This window comes from Trichosurus vulpecula, chromosome 3 (genome assembly GCF_011100635.1).
Source record: "Trichosurus vulpecula isolate mTriVul1 chromosome 3, mTriVul1.pri, whole genome shotgun sequence".
NCBI lineage: Eukaryota > Metazoa > Chordata > Mammalia > Diprotodontia > Phalangeridae > Trichosurus > Trichosurus vulpecula.
Window position 1 is genome coordinate 260,004,065 of NC_050575.1, and position 18,127 is coordinate 260,022,191.

At 39.2% G+C, this 18,127-nt stretch overlaps 1 protein-coding gene across 1 annotated transcript in view; it reads right to left on the bottom strand.

Moving 5' to 3' along the window:
• GPCPD1 (glycerophosphocholine phosphodiesterase 1) overlaps positions 1–12,146 on the bottom strand; it is an 88,533-nt gene extending 76,387 nt beyond the window's left edge. Inside the window, exons 1-2 of the mRNA XM_036750260.1 lie at positions 11,814–12,146; positions 3,625–3,700 (exon numbers count right to left, since the gene is read on the bottom strand). Coding sequence (XP_036606155.1) covers positions 3,625–3,673 — 49 coding nt within the window. The 5' untranslated portion in view covers positions 3,674–3,700; positions 11,814–12,146. The remainder of the gene's footprint in view (positions 1–3,624; positions 3,701–11,813) is intronic.
• Positions 12,147–18,127: the final 5,981 nt, after the last annotated feature.

Sequence of the window (18,127 nt, forward strand, 5' to 3'; positions counted from 1 at the left end):
ACAGAAAAGGAAACAGACTAATAAGGGATCAATCAGCAAGCATTTATGTACCATGTAGCTGGCTGTGCTAGGTTCAGGAGGTACTCAATGGATCTATAATCACATCAATTTGGGAGTTTCCTCAAACAATGTATATCTATAATCAATCCACATGCCCTTCCTCCTGAAAAGTTAGGGAAGTGATTCCACTCAAAGTGCTGGAGGCTTTCCTAACCTTCTCTCAATACAATGAGAGTGGCAGTGGTAAACTCTAGCTGTCCACCTATCATCCCTTGATCCTTGTCACATAACCTGCTCATGTTCTTTTTCTGTCATACAATTCCTTGATGACATCCTTTTCTATTCTCCTTTGGAGCTCCTCATTGGTTATACATTGCCACTTGCACACACCCAACATGAGTCTTTTCATTACCATCTATGTGTTGCTCATCTTTAGCTCTTCTGAAACAGTTTCTTTCTGGGTCTTGCTGCCATACAGTAATACTGGTGAAATATTTGTATTGAAAACATGGTCCTTTGTTTTTATAGACAATTTAAAGTCAAAAAAGTGTTCTGCAATTTGCTGAAAGCAATCCACACCATTCTCTTCCTCCTTTTCACCTCTCATCATTGCCTATCTGTTCCATCCAATCCAGACACACATATTGTTGAGTAAACTGTAACGGATATCTATTCAGATCCATGTTGAAACATGGGCAAAAGATAATCTTCATCCATTTGGTCTCTTCTATATGGGCAGACAGGTCAAACTCTTTTGAATAATTACAAATTATCTTCCAGGAGGCCCTGAAACATTCTGGGACTTAATGCAATCAACACAAGTAACCACAAATAATAAATCTGGAGGACTTCTTCATCCAAGGGAATTCTTCTCCTTGACTTGGACTCTATACCAGATGTCTTACAGTCACAGTAGCAAATACTTTTGGCAAGCATATATCTTTGCATTTTATACCTTTCCTGATGTTATTTATTAGGAAATTTCTAGACACAGTTATTGTTGTTGCTGTATTTTCCAAGGAATCGTGAGTGTTACTCCTGATGGGAGTAACTTTGTTATAAAAGAGCCTGTAAGTTATCATTTTGTTCTGAAAAGTATTTTTTATTTCTTTCTTTATCCCTGGCATTCCTGGCACAAGTAAGTGCTTAATGCTTGCTGATTGATTAGTATCTCCTCCTTCAGACAGACTTGTCTCTCAGTACCATCATAAAAGTATAAGTCTCCTCTGGATAGATTTGATCCGATCTGCCTGCTTTTCCCATTTTTGTTCTCTTTGGCAAAAATTTCTACTTCCTGTATAAACACCTGAAGGATTGTGTGATATTTCCACTATCCCTAATGAAAAAAGTTTGTTAAAATGACTTTGTTTAATTGGACATCTTGCCAAGCATTTTTTAGAGTGATTTATATCCCATTGCTTTTTTCTGCTTTGGGATGTTGCTGCTCATAAACATCTATGATCCTGCTTTAGAAGACTGCACAGAGGAGTTTACATTTTAACTTGCTGTTGCCTTTGATAGCCATCTCTCTGGCAAGAAAGCCAAACTTATATTAACTAAGGTGTTTTCTGGCCTCTTTGGTCTCCTGGTTACAGTAATTAATTTACATTGGTTAAAATTTTTAATGAAATAATTGGTATTAATATGTTTCTGTTGTCTGTTTCCCATTCTTTATTTTCAACAACTTTCTTAGACAAGTCAGCATCAATCTTAGTTTTAGTTTTAACTAAATCTTAGTTTTATACCATCTTTTTCTCATAACTATTCTTTCTTCTTGATTATTATACAGATTTTCACTCTGATGAATTGATGATATAAACCCAGATAACTCATGTATGTGTATTTTCTTATTTGTTAAATCAATTTCAGTCCTTATGATCTTATTGGTACTTGCCATGTCCAGTGCCTAGGAATTTTTTAAAGTGTTCATGATAAATAGGCATAGGGCTTCTGCTTAATCTATGATGTCTGACCTCACTCTTTTCTTCCTAAGTCATAACTTCACATATATTTCTCTTTATACTAAACTTTATCACCCTTCTATTAAAGTCTCCAAGTATGAGAGTCTATGTCAATTTGAAGAGTTTTATCAAGTTACTAACAGAATTTCTTATCCTTTGTACTCAGCAACCAACATTGGCAAATAAGTTGCAACTATTTTCAAGGTGGGTTTTTAGTAACTACTTATAATTAAAAATTACAATTAATTAGTTAATAATAAATTAAATAATAGCTAGCATTTGTAATGCCTACTATATGCTAGGCACTGTCCTAAATCAATTACAAATATGCCATAACTTATTTAACCATCCTCCAATTGATGGGTACCTCTTAAGCCTCCCATTTACCACTACCAAAAGAGCTGCTATATTTTTGAATATATAAGATCTTTTCCTCTTTCACTGATATCTTCCCTATTACTCTTCTCTATTACAGCATCCTCCCAGGCACCCAGGCTTATAACCTAGGTGTCACCTTTGACTCCTCAGTCTCTGTCACCACCCTCCCATGTATCTAGTCAATTGTCAAAGCCCATCAGTTTTGCCTTTGTAATATCTCAGCCTCTTTCTGTCCTCTGACATTGCCACCAACTCAGGCCAGGCCCTTATTTCCTTACTTCCAGGGTGTTGCAACAACCTTCTCGTTGGTCTTCCTGCCTCATCTTTTCCTACTCAAGCCTATTCTCTGCTCAGCTATCAAATTAATCTGACAATGTCCCTCCCCCACCATTAAATAAATTCTAATGAGATTTCACCTCCAAGATCAAATATAAAATCTTCTGTTCAACATTTGAAGCTTTTCACAACATGACTCTCTCTTTCCTTTCCAATTTTCTTACATCTTCCCATCTGCATTTCAGTGACACATGCCTTGCTGTTGTTCCACACGAGACACTCTATTTCCAGACTCCAGGCATTTTTTTCACTGGCTTTTCCCCCTGCTTGCAATATTCTCTCTTCTAGCTTCCTGCAAGTCTCAGCTAAATTCCATCTTCTCCAAGCTTCTCCTGATCCTCATTAATGCTAGTGCCTTCCCTCTGCTGATTATCTCCAGTATCCTATAAAATTCAGATAAGAACAGCATCTATCTTGCAGGGTTATTGCTAGGTAGCATTAGTGGATAGAGTACTGGGACCGGAGTCAGTCAGTAAGATCTACCCACAGACATTTACTAGCTGTGTAATCCTGGGCAAGTTGCTTGACCTCTGTTTGCCTCAGTTTCCTCATCTGCAAAATGGGCACCTATCTCTTAGGATTACTGTGAGGACCAAACAGGATAATAATTGCAAAGCATTTAGCACAGTGCCTGACATATAGTAAGCACTATATAAATGTTAGCTAGTATTATTACAATTACTACTAATAATAATATTTGTAAAAAGTGCTTAGCACAGTGCCTAACACATAAAGGGCTCCATATAAATACTTACTTTCCCTTCCCCATCCTTTTCCTCTTTCGGTGAGAAAAAACCTTTTCAAAGAACATATGCAAACATATTTTGCAAAACATTTAAAATATGTACCCTTAATTTCTTCCTTTTATTAGCAGTTCTATAGTTTAAAATATTCTAGAATGAAGATGTTAATGCTATGTAAAAATTTAAAAAGTAAAATTTTTCAATACCTGGTAATGGAGTTCCTCTTAATTCAAAGGTAACTTGAGAAGGTGTCATCTTGGCAGATTTATTTAGGATGTTAATCTAGAAAAAAATATATAACACAGGAAAACATTAACTACAAATACTGTCTTACCTAAAATGCATTCAGTATTTGTAATCAACTTTAAAAATTCATTAGAGAGATGAACTATTATTGAACCCCAACTTTTGCTCTAGTGATTCATTTCAGGGCCATTGTATAAAATAAGTATAATTTAATAACAGCACATGCTCACTCCCAGCATTTGTTATGTCTTGGAACTAATCAGAGGGAGGAAATTTATAAAAAAAAATACTAAATAGAAACCTCAGGTTTTACGCTATTAAAGTTCCTAACTTTCCCTTACGGATATATTTATAACTAATGATGAAGGTGTGATGATTCTCTGGTCACATATGCCCTCTTTTGATAAGCAGCCGTTCTGAAGTCTCCACTACTATCTTTCTGAAACAGCTCTGAATGGTAGAGGGAAGCAATTTTACTATAAATGAACTAAGCATGAAAAAAAAAAAGATGTTTCTATTCTAGCAAAATGGCAAGAGCTGAAATAAATTTAATTCACATAGTAGTCATTGTTTAACAAATTGTACTTGGCATCAATGATGGCATTCAATTTCTAAGACATAATATAATTAGTCAGTATTCAACATCTCCATCACAGGTCACCTTTTCCAATTTCCCCTTTACAAACTGTATCAATATCATTCAATTCCCATTGGGCTACAAGTGAAGGAATCATTTTTTTCCATTCTTTCTTCCCTTACTACCCACATCTAATATATTACTAAGTCCTGCTGATACTTCTCTGTGATTTTTCTATGATCCACATCTTCTTTTCCATTTCTACAGCTACCACTCCCACATCTATCTCTCAGAACTTTGGATGACTAGCCTCTTGGTCCCCAACGTCCTCTTTACCATTCTATACACAACTACAATAAAAACCAGTTTTTAATGTAACCCTTGCACTGGGGCAAGCATCCTCTGAGGTGAAGGGTTTTTTTCTTCTTCTGTTTACTGTTGAGACACCTCTCCCCAAATCCTGGGAAGATCTTTATACCAGACAATTAGGAATGTGAATACCAATTCAAACCTTGTAAAAACCCTGGTCACTTGAGTTTCTTGGCAAGTTTTAACACACAGACACAGACACAGACACACACACTTTACTATGACCCCTCTTCCTCCAAACCATACAAGTGCCATATGACTGCCTAAATGCACAGTCTGGTTCTGAGAACCCTCTCTTCATAAATTGAATCCAGCAGCATCACTACGAGATTATGGGATATTCTCAAAATTAACCCCTATCCCTGCCTTCAACTACTCTTGGTATGCTGGCTACTGCTCTTACCATCCAGCCACTACATAAAAGGGTCAACAGATGAGGTTATCTGTTTATCTAACAACTAGAGATCTAAGATCTAATTAACTGATACCCTGACACTCCCTCCTCAATTGCAGAACTCTGACATAGCATTTCTGGAAGGTTATGAGAAAACTAAGGTGGCATCTAGGTGGCACAGTGGATAGAGCACTGACCCTGGAGTCAGGAGGACCTGAGTTCAAATCCAACCTTAGACACTTGACCCTTAATGACTGTGTGACCTTGAGCAAGTTACTTAACCCTGATAGCCTTGCCAAAAAAAAAAAGAGAAAGAAAGAAAACTAAGGCCAGGACATATAATGGTGAACTACAACTTCCATGGGTTATAGTAACAATCTCACCTAGGAGATACATAGTTGGCAACCCACTGCCTAGTCTACCAATTTTTAAAAATCATCACTCTAGTTTTGCACATCATTTACTAATTTACTCTACATTTTTCTAACTTACTTTTGTTTATGTAAACTCTATCTCAGTTATACCAAAATGATTAAGATATTTAGTTGTACTAGATCAGGGCTTTTCTGACATGGGCTCCTTTTGACTATCTGGTGAAACCTTTGGAGGACTTTTTCAAAATAATGTTTTTAAATGCATAAAATAAGTAGAATTACAAAGGAAACCAAATATATTAAGAGTTATAAAAATTTTTTTTAAAGTTCAAAGGTCTCAAGTTAAGAATCCCTGTACCAAATGGTCTAATCTAAGTAAGGTCCCTCCTAGCTCTAATTTTTTTTTTAAATATTATGATCATTGCACTAGGTACTTCTAGAGAAAAAATAAAAAAGGTTTTAAAAAGTGAGTCCTAACTCAAAAGAGCTACAGTATTTCCCCATGTATAAGATGCACCTTAAATTTGGGGCCCGAAATTTGAAAAAAAAAATGTATTACATAAAGTTATTGAACTCAAGTTTTATTCATCATAAAATTCATACAATAATATGATGAAATTCCAAGGACCTGCTGCTCAGAGCTTTCAGGCATCTTTTGGGCAAGTCTGGTGCGTGTACGCATGCTTAGTTCATTCCGTTTCATGAACCTGAAGCACCAATTGTGTCCTCCTTTGAAATCAGTAACTTCTTTTTCATTAGAAATTCTTCTTGCCTCATGCTGAACCATCTTTGTGGACACAGGGATTCCAATTGCCCTTTGCTCTTCAATCCCCTCTCCAAATCAGGCCATTTTGCTGACTTGCCTCTCATGGCCTTCTTCTGCCACGGCGTTTTCAGTAGGGTTTCTTCTTCCCACACATAGCCAGTCTCAGATTGTTTTCTCAGTTGGAGGAGGACCAAACTTATGTTCAGCAGCACAATTTCCATTCACTTTTACAAACTGGATCACTTTTAACTTGAATTCAGCACTGTACAAAAATCTTTTTTGAGCCATTTCTGGGCAGAATGTGGCAAAATGTAACCTAATATACCGTTAACAAATGCAAAACAATGAGCACAAAGACAACAAGCATGAAAAAGCGGGAAATGCAAGTAAAAAAATCTACAACGAGAGCAAAAACAAGCGCAGAAAAATTGAAAAATGCAAGCAAAACAAATCTACAACCACTGTATAAGACGCACCCTGTTTTTAGACCCCAAATTTTCCAGAAAAGGGTGCATCTTATACATGGGGAAATATGGTAATAATTAAAAGAGAGAACATTCTCAACCCAAGAAAGCTTAAAACACTGTAATGGTATATCATTTTCCTCCACCTGAGATATCCCACCTACTCTTCTTTATTAAAGCTGTAAAGCACTTTACAGAATGTTTTTATTAATTCCACTAGAAAAGCCACCTCAACTAGTCTCTAAGTACGACAATCACTTTTCTAACTCTCTTATCTTCTATTGATTTATCAAGGTTGCATAATGCCCTGATTTACATATTGTCTTTTTAGACCATTTATTTTCAATTTCCCAAGTACAGATACTCCTATATCTTGTTTTCCTACACAGAGAACATAGAATTTTGAAATAAGTGCTCAATAAATAGTAACTATATCCAATAACTGTATGGACACAACTCACCTATATAAACTATGAATAGCTATAAAAGCCACATAAACATATATAAACAAGAATATGCCCAAATTAGCCTGGCAACCTCAATGTGGACAAATTCGTTAACATTGTCTCTAATCGTCACTTACCCACCTAAAAGCTTAGATAATAACACTTGCACTAACACACTGGGCTGTTGTGAACAAAGTGTTTTGCAAACCTTACAATTTTACAGGTCCATGAAGCTATTATCACCCTAGCTGCAGAATGACAGACATTTCACTTCCAGCCTTAATTAGAAAAAAAAATTATTTGGAGAAAAAAACTAAACAATACAGGGAAGTTCACTCCAAAATGAATTAAAGGTGTTATTAATATGTTTTATTTCTAAGAATAAATACTATGTACGTAACAAGTTTCTTGGACTGATATAGAAATAACAAGATGACCTTCTGGGTTGCATTTCACCTCTGGATCTACGTTCCTGAGATCCTCTGCCTGAAAAAAAAAGTCTCTTGGGCTAGTTCTACATTTCTTTCCTCCTGTAGCTATGTGATCTATCTAACACTGGCTGGTGGCAGATACAATGCTAGCTACCAAAGAGGCTGTCTGACTGCAGAGGCTGTCATTCCTAGTGGCAGCACCTCAGCAGTCACCTTAAGTGTTGGTGTCAAATCTTAAAACTTGTAGGGTCAAGATTTCTAAATGTCAGTCCACCTAGATACAACTAGCTCTCAGAAAATGATTCATACTAACCAAAAACAAAAATGCCAATTCATTGATTTATAATAAACACCTTCGTTCAAGTCCTTTAATTCCTCAGAATGGCATGAAAGCAATCCTGGGTTCTCAAAAGCTGTGTGCCAGGAGGGCACAATTTCTAAGATACTGTACCAAAGGAAAGGCTTAAAGTGTGCACCCAGTTACTGAAGTGCATCTTCAGCCATCCTAGTTAAGAGAGATTTATTTCCAGAAGGTAGCCACAACAACTTGACAAGTTTATTAAGGTGTGGAGGGATTGTAGAGAGATTACCCTCCCCATCCTACACAATATGAACTATCAAAGTTCATGATAGAACTGCTCGCAACAGTGCAAACTCTTCCCAGTAAAAAACCTACTTAGTAACAGGAGATTGCTGAATGAGGTCAAGAGACAGTTCCTTAAACAAAAATGATTTGAGAAGCTGTGTTACCCACAGGGATATATGGATGATTGGAATAACCTTACATTTCTATAGTGCTGTACATAGATCCAAGTGCTTTCTTTATAGTAACCCTTGGAGATAAGTGATACATTTTACAAAATAAGAAATTAAGTCTCAAAAAGGAAAGTGATTTTTCCACAGTCAACGTGTCAGTATTAAAGTTCTGAGTGACTTGAACCTAAAACCAGTGGTCTTTCCAATACACTTTACTGCCCCTCTAAATATTAATTATAAATATTTACTATATACGGCCCTTATTTCTAGATTCCAGGAAGAAAGTTTTAGTTTATATCTCATCCCAAAACTTGTTACCATATTTCTAAAAGTATAGCAGCTCTCTAATACTGCATTGTACTCATAAACATGGATATGAGCCAAAATTCTGGTGCAGGATTTAACCGCGGTTTTCTCACCCAGAATGACCTGTACTACCAGCAATCTAGTACTGACAACATAAAATTCTGTTCTACTTTTTCATAGTGTTTCACAGAGAAAGTCTCTCTGGTTTTCCTTTCAAGAAAACATCCCAATTATAGGGGAGAGGGGAGGCTGTAAAGTCAGCTAATTTCATATATAGATATAGACATATAGATAGATACAGATATATAGTTATATATATATATATATATACATAGAGAGAGAGAGAGAGAGAGAGAGAGATATCTCCCCAAGTATAAAATACATAAAACAGAACTTAAAAGATTAGAGATGTTTGGTGTCCTCATTTTTACATTAAGTTTAACTTTTATTTTAACCAAATTTCCTATAATCTACAATAAAATGTCATCTTAGACAAAGAGTCATATTTATGTATTCCCACAAATTAATGTTTTTCAAACAGAAAAAATTAAATGAAAGAGAAACACCCTATTTTACTTATTTGAGCTTGCCTATATTATTTGTTATTTTTAAAAAACTCAAGTAAGTTGGCAGTAAAATACATGACAGTAAATTTTAAACTGTCATTACCCTATGAAATCTTTTACCAGGTAAATTTTTTCTGGCTCACATAGTAAACCTACCTCCCTAAATTTGGGAACAAAAAAGAGTTACAAGAACCTTTTCGTAATAAAACTTAATAAAAGAGTTTTAAATTACAAACATTTTTAGCTTCCCAGTAGCATTAGAAGAATGGCCAAAAAGAACCATCATTCACAATTTTCCTTTTTTGAATAAAAGGAAAAACTTTCAATTTCTTCTTGTCCCCTCCTAGAATTAAAGTAGCACTGGATACACATGTCTTTAGTTACTGCAGAAGAGCAAAGAAAACTTCTAGATTTAGGTACTTGGGATTCTCCATTTCATGTTTGTTGGCATGGGTCCATTCAAAATTGCCTCCCTCCTACTTTCTGATGCAGTTTTGCAGCACTACCCACTTCCCAATAGGTTGTTATTTCTCCCTAATCATGCCACTTGACCTTTCTATGACTCAAGACGTACTTGCTTCACAAGATTGTGTAAGGACCAAATGAGAAGCTCTGTGTGTGTATATACATATACACACCACACACACACACACACACACACACACACACTCTCATATTACTTTTCAAACTTTAAAGGACCATATAACTTTAGATATGATTATTACTTCATAAGAATAATAGGGATAGGGACTAGACCTGTGATTGTATTGGTATAGGCAACATAGAGGAAGCTGGCTCTACCAATTCAGGTCATCATCCTTCTCTGCAACTAAGAAACTCATAGAGTTGCCTAGGGTACTTTGATGTGGGACTTGAACCCTGATCTTCCAGACTCAGAAGCCAGTCAACTTTCTCTATCCACTCCACCACTCAGTCTCTTAAAGAGACAGTAAAAAATGTCAAAGAAAGAAAGGTTCTTTCCTCCTAAAACAATCCAAAGGGCTGATAGCATTAAAACTGTATAATTTTAGGAATAAAAAATACAGCGTTCTTAAGCATTCATATTGGAACATTCCCTCCAGTCCCCAAAATCCAGTATTCCTGGGGATAATATGAATGCTCTAGATTTTCATGATATTCCATGATGCTCTCCCCCTGCCCCAAGCCATGACTTCAGAATTCTGCAAGAATTTCTACAAACAATCCTCCACAATTGGAGAAAATGTTATCTCATAATCTTCCTAGGATACATAGATATATAGTTACAGATATGTCTATATATCTATATCTATATATACAACGCATATGAAAAAAGCCTTGGGAACGGAGAGGAGAGAGACTTCTGTTCAAATCTCATCTTGGTCTGGGTGTGTAATCTGGCATGTCACTTCCAGTCTGTGTGGCTCAGTTGCCTCATCAGTAAAATGAGGAGGTTGGTCTCAATAACATCCTAAGGTCACTTCCAGCTCCAGAACTATGACTCTATGGTGTATTTATTTAACATACATTAGAAAATATAGCAAAAAAAAAAAAAAAGTAACAAAATTCTCCAAGTAATGTTGAACATATACAGCAGATTCATGAAACAAAACTTTTAGAAAGAAAAGACTACCTGTCAAATTATCTGAATGACAGGAGTCCTTGATGTTTTCCAGTATCTATGCTGAAGAATCATACAATGCAAAAATGCTCTATACCATTTCCTTTCACTGAGGTAAACTGAAGTTTTAAAAGAAATTTTCTGGATTTCCATGACTAAAAAAGCTGAGGGCTTAAAATGAACATTTAACGTTCCAACAGAATATAAATTCCTTGGGAGAAGGGATTATTTGAATTTGTCTGTATGGGCCCCTAATCCTGTGTATACATTGTATAGGCATCTGATGTCTACAGAACTGACGCATAAACTAAAATTTACAGTTAAAGGGCTTTGCTGATATAATCTTGTATTTTTGTTGAAAAGGACAAACATTACCATAAACAGGAAAGACAAAGAAGAGACTTGCTCAATTAAGCCTAAGGAGAGAACCTTAGGAGTTCATGAATTTTAAAAGCTTTTTGATAGTAGGAATTGTTTCATCCTTGGTACAAGGCGGAGCACTTAATTTCTTGACAGATAGATTAGCCCGCAACTCGGGCTTTATTTAGACAGCTCAAGATGAGGCTGTGCTGCGGTCCGGTACCCGAGAGGGGCAGAGTGATTAAGCAGATTCATCAACCAGGTCTCAGTTTAGTAAGACAAAAAATCAAAACAAAACTCGAATCTATTCATTCTCCCCACACTGGGTGCCAACCCCTTACCTCCCAGCAGATTCCCCAGACTCATCAGACCTCGAGGAGCCGGCGATCCCGCCCAGAGATCGTCCCACACGACCCCCTGATGACCCCCTCCGGCCAGAAGAGAACCTCGCCCCCTCCACCCAGCCTCTGTTGGGGACCTCCCCGCTCCAGGCATCCCTCGGCGGCAGCTCCCCCGCCTCAAGACAGTGTGGGGAAAGGGTCCCTTGTCCCCGGCGAGCTCGTCCCCACACGCCCTTCCTCTCCCTCCTCACCTAGACCTCGGGGGTGAGGACACGACCCCATAGGCTAGACAGTCCTCACCGGACACCTGTCCCCAACGCCTCGCAGCTCACCTGCCCACCGGCGGCACATCGCGCGAGTGCCCCTCCCCCATCATCCTCCCCGGCTCCGCGCGCTCACCTGTCAGGGAGGGCGAGGCTGGAGGGGGCGTCGGGAGGGAGAAAAGAAGGGTCCTCCCCACTACGGGCTCCGAGACTCCCCCGGCGCTGCCCCCGCTGCCGCTTCAGGGAGAGCGTCAGGTCCCAGGCCCCCTTCTCGACGGTAGAACCAAGGAGGAGAAAATCCGCTCGGCGCGGCTGCCCCAGGCCCCTCTCCGTCCCGAGGTGGCGGTCGCCGCGGGTGCCGCGAGAGCGCTTCGCGAGGGCTGCCTGGGGCAGTCCGGAGAAGGAGGAAACGGCTTCTCTCAAACCGGTTTCAGCTGCTCCGGACCAACAGCCGAAACCACCCCGGGGGGAGGGGACAGGGAGCGAGGGGCGGGCGAAGAAGAGTGTAACGTCACAAGGCAGCGCCGCGCTAAAGCCAATCAGCGCCCGGGACCGGGCTCCGAAATGAAGACAGCGGTTCTTGGAAAACCTTTTCCTTCCTTCTGATGTTGGGCACCGGCCCCTCTGTGTCCTTGGAGGTCTTCGCTCTCTATCTTTCTCGCTCTTGGCCATCGGACCCCAGGAGTGGGGCTGAGCGATCGGCTAGAAGAGCCCCGCTTCCCCCCCTCCAGCCCCGCGGGTCTTTTTGTTTCGGGGGGAGAGGAGAGGTAGGGTGAGGTGGGGGAAGGAACCCCGCCCTGGACCCCAGCCGTGGACCCCCTAAGTGGCGCGTCGGTGGCTAACGCCCAGCGCGGTTTCTGGGGCTGCAGGTGTACTCGCTGTCGGAACAGGCAAAAATGAGAGGGTTTTTTTTTAAATGTTAAATCCCCGAAATTGTTTTAAAACAGAAGAATGTGTCTTTTTGCACCGTCGCCCACATAACGCGTAGAGTTACTGCAGGACTCCAGTAATCATGGGAAGTTTTGGACAGTAGTCTGAGTAACATTTTTTAAGGAATCTATGCCAGAAACTTGGCATGCGTTGAACTTGTGAAAAGCGGAAGCTGCACCAAAGAAAGTAGTTTGCAAACGTTTTGTCTCCCAGGAAAGACACACATGCATATTTAAATGTTTTCTTGCCTGAGATAGTACATTTTCCAGTATGATTGTAAAGCTATAAAGTTAAATTTTGACATCGCTAGTGTGGCTGAAAATTCATTGAAGAAACTGGATTAACTAAGAGATGGAAAATATTGAAGTTGAGAAAGGCTTCCTCATTAAAGGCCTTTTCATAATACGAAAGTCTCTTCTCTGATGGGTTGTTTTGGATATGATCTTGTCAGCCGGGGTCATTCGGACCAGACTAGATGATCACTCCAACCCTCTCAGCCTTAGGAGAACGTAAATTTTATTACTTTTTACGCTAAATACACTTTGCAGTGTTAAAAAGACAAAAAAAAAAAGTCCCTTACGCTTATATAACACCGAGATGAATTACCTCAATCCTGCAGGAGTATTCCATTTTACAGATGGCAAAACTGAAGCCCTGAGATGTTCAATAACTTGTGCATTTTATGTAACTAGTTGATGGCAAAACAAGGACAAGCGTTCTCCCCTGTAACCTGATGACTAACTAATCCAGAGCTCTTGACTATGGTCGAAAAAAAAAATTTTAATTCTTTTTTCTAAATTTTTTAAATTCTAAAATGTATTTATTTTACAACTTAAATAAAAATTAAATGAGGTAATGTGGATGATAAGTATTTTATAGGTAAAGGACATGTGAATTATTGCTATAATTAATATTTTCGTGGAAGCCTGATACTGTTATTCTGTTTCTAGCCATACCCTAGATGTATCCAATGAATTCTCTTCCTCATTATTGATACCTCTAGATGTTTATAAACACAACTTTATTTCATCACCTAGAATTCCCGGTAGTCATCACTTAGTATTTGCCAAAATTTGCCAAAACATATGTTTTCAAGATACAAACCAAAATGTCCCTGCTCAGAAATTAGGTGTAATACATTTCAGATTAAGAGCTGAGTTTAGTGAGCCGATTTCAACATTTTGGAGGGAGATACTGGATTATGCCCAAAGAGTTATTAAACTGCCTATACCCATTCACCCAGCAATACCATTAGTTGGTCTATTTCCGAAGATGATTAGGGAAAATGGAAAAGAACCTACATGTTCTGAACTATTTATAGCAGCTCTCTTTGTGGTGGCAGAGAACTGGAAATTGTGGGGCTGCCCATTAGCTGGGGAATGGCTAAACAAATTATGGTGTATGTTCATGAATGGTAGCCATCTCAAAATTTGGGGTGGGGGAAGGAGAAAAAAAAGTCACATGATAACTTGTATATTTGAAAGGAATAGCAAGTAATACATAATGTACATAATGGATCTCCAATTTCAGGTATGATCCTCTTTTTCTATCCAGCTTTGTTATGGGAATGCTTGTTTTATTTCTTAAGTTCGGAATAAAATAAATATTTTTTTTTTAAAAAAGAGCTGTTTGGGGGGCGGAGCCAAGATGGCGGCTGGTAAGCACGGACTAGAGTGAGCTCCGTACCCGAGTCCCTCCAAAAACCTATAAAAATGGCTCTGAACCAGTTCTAGAACGGCAGAACCCACAGAACAGCGGAGGGAGGCAGGGTTCCAGCCCAGGACAGCCCGGATGGTCTCTGGGTGGGCTCTATTCCACACGGAGCTGGGAGCTGGGAGCTGGGAGCTGGGAGCTGGGAGCTGGGAGCTGGGAGCTGGGAGCTGGGAACGGAGTGGAGCAGAGCCCAGCCTGAGCGGTGTGGACGATCCAGACCGGAAGCCGGGCGGAGGGGGCCCTAGCGCCCTGAATACGGGAGCAGTTACCAGACCCCTCGACCCACAAACACCAAAGACTGCGGAGAAGGTTAGTGGGAAAAGCTGCGGGAGTGGAAGGAGTTCGCGGTTCGGCTTCCAGCCCCGGGGGCAGCGGAGGTGGGGCAGCTACAGCTGTTGTTACTTCCGGCTCCAGGCCCACCTGGTGGGGGGAAATAAGTGGCGGATCACAGCAGGGGTGCACAGCCTGCCGAAGATCTGAGCCCAGTCTGGACTGGGGGTCCTTGGGGAAGGAGGAGTGCGGCTCTGACAGAGCTGGCACCTCCCCCCCAAACGTAGAACATAGAACTCTGTAATCTACAAGCAGTCATACCCCACTGAAAAACTCAAGGGTCAAGTTAGTTGGTTGGGAATATGGCCAGGACGCGAAAACGCGCCCAGATTCAGTCTCAGACTTTGGATTCTTTCTTTGGTGACAAAGAAGACCAAAACATACAGCCTAAAGAAGACAGCAAAGTCATAGAGCCTACAACCAAAGCCTCCAAGAAAAACATGAACTGGCCCCAGACCATAGAAGAACTCAAAAAGGATTTGGAAAAGCAAGTTAGAGAAGTAGAGGAAAAATTGGGAAGAGAAATAAGAAGGATGCGAGAAAACCATGAAAAACAAGTCAATGACTTGCTAAAGGAGACCCAAAAAAATACTGAAAAATACACTGAAGAAAACAACACCTTACAAAATAGACTAACTCAAATGGCAAAAGAGCTCCAAAAAGCCAATGAGGAGAAGAATTCCTTGAAAGGCAGAATTAGCCAAATGGAAAAGGAGGTCCAAAAGACCACTGAAGAAAATACTACTTTAAAAATTAGATTGGAGCAAGTGGAAGCTAGTGACTTTATGAGAAATCAGGATATTATAAAACAGAACCAGAGGAATGAAAAAATGGAAGACAATGTGAAATATCTCCTTGGAAAAACCACTGACCTGGAAAATAGATCCAGGAGAGATAATTTAAAAATTATTGGACTACCTGAAAGCCATGATCAAAAAAAGAGCCTAGATACCATCTTTCAGGAAATTATCAAGGAGAATTGCCCTGATATTCTAGAGCCACAGGGCAAAATAGAAATTGAAAGAATCCATCGATCGCCTCCGCAAATAGATCCCAAAAAGAAATCGCCTAGGAATATTGTTGCCAAATTCCAGAGCTCCTAGATCAAGGAGAAAATACTGCAAGCAGCCAGAAAGAAACAATTTGAATATTGTGGAAACCCAATCAGAATAATCCAAGACCTGGCAGCTTCTACATTAAGAGATCGAAGGGCTTGGAATGCGATATTCCAGAGGTCAATGGAGCTAGGATTAAAACCTAGAATCACCTACCCAGCAAAACTGAGTATCATGTTCCAAGGCAAAATATGGACTTTCAATAAAATGGAGGACTTTCAAGCTTTCTCAGTGAAAAGACCAGAACTGAATAGAAAATTTGACTTTCAAACACAACAATCAAGAGAAGCATGAAAAGGTAATCAAGAAACGGAAATTGCAAGGGACTCACTAAAGTTGAACTGTTTTGTTTACATTCCTACATGGAAAGATGATGAGTACGATTCATGAGACCTCAGTATTAGGGTAGTTGAAGGGAATATGCATATATATATGTTTATGTACATATATAAGTGAATGTGTATGTATGCATGTATCTATGTGTATATGTATGTATGTGTATGTATGTGTATATATATATATATGTAAAAGAAAGAGAGCAGACACAGGGTGAGTTGAGGATGAAGGGAAGATAGCTAAAAGAAATAAAATGAAATTAAGGGATGAGAGAGTAACTTACTGAGAGAGGGAGACAGGGAGAGATAGAATGGGGTGGATTATCTCCCATAAAGGTGGCAAGAGGAAGCAGTTCTAGGAGAGGAGGGGAGTGGGCAGGTGAGGGGGGAATGAGTGAACCTTGCTCTCATCAGATTTGGCCTGAGGGGGAATACCATACATACTCAGTTGGGTATCTTACCCCACAGGAAAGAAGAGGGAGGAAGATAAAAAAAAAAAATAAAAGGCAGGGGATGATGGAGTGGAGGGCAGATGGGGGTGGAGGTAATCAAAACAAACACTTTGGAAAGGGGACAGGGTCAAGGAAGAAAATTCAATAAAGCGGGATGGGTTGGGAAGGAGCAAAATGTAGTTAGCCTTTCACAACATGAATACTGTGGAAGGGTTATACATAATAATACATGTGTGGCCTAGGTTGAATTGCTCAACTTCTTAGGGAGGGTGGGTGGGAAGGGAAGAGGGAAGGGAATTTGGAACTCAAAGTTTTAAAATCAGATGTTCAAAAACAAAAAAACTTTTTGTATGCAACTAAAAAATAAGATACACAGGCAATGGGGCGTAGAAATTTATCTTGCCCTACAAGAAAGGAAGGGAAAAGGGGATGAGAGGGGAGGGGGGTGATAGAGGGGAGGGCTGACTGGGGAACAGGGCAACCAGAATATACGCCATCTTGGAGTGGGGGGGGGAGGGCAGAAATGGGGAGAAAATTTGTAATTCAAACTGTTGTGAAAATCAATGCTGAAAACCAAATTTGTTAAATAAATAAATTGCATTAAAAAAAAAAAAAGAGCTGTTTATCTTGTTCACATTGTCATTCTGTCTTTAAGGTTTCTATTACCTGTTACTTCTTTGGGCTATTAAACTTTCCACATAATTTGACTTTTTGTTGTTCTGAACCTATGTTGGGGTGCCCCAGTGTGGAAATTTCTTCCCCAATGCAGGTCAACAACTATTAATGTAAATGTGTAGTCTTGCAGAGTAGACTAGGCAACTAAGAAATTAAGTGACTTGGCTATGATCATTCAACTTTGTCAGAGGCAAGACTTGAACTCAAGTCTTACTGACTCTACTACTCCATGTTCCTTCTCTTAGCTTAACTAAATGGCTAATTCAGATCTTAAATTACTTCCCAAACAGTTCAATTCTTTAATATATCCCTAAAAGATAGGTAGATGGTGCAGTGGATAGAGAGCATCAGGGGCTTGAAGTCAGGAAGACCTGAGTTTCTGAAATGTGACCTCAGACTCTTAGTAGCTGTGTGACCCTGGACAAATCAATTTATCTCTGTTTGCCTCAGTTTCCTCATCTATAAAATGAATATAATAACAGTGCCTACATCCCAGTTTACTGAGAAGCAAATAAGATAATAATCGTAAAGTACCTGGCATATTATAAACACTATATAAATACTAGCTATGTTATTATTGCAAACACGAAAAGGCTACATGCCCTATATCTATTACAAATAGATTTACTTATTAATATTGGAAAGTTATATTAAGAAATATCCTTAATGTGGAATATTTCACATTCAGTGAAAGGATAAACTGGAATAATAACCGGGAGCATCACAGATGAAAAAACCTCAAAAAGAACAAAATTAGGCTAAATCCTTTTTTTCCAGGAGTTAGGAAAAATTTCACTCTTAATTCTGGCTAAAATAATCCATTACTCGTTAAGAAATAGGTAAAAACCTACCAGTTGTATTAAAGGTGCAGTTTTGTTGTGTTTTGCTCACACTTTCTTC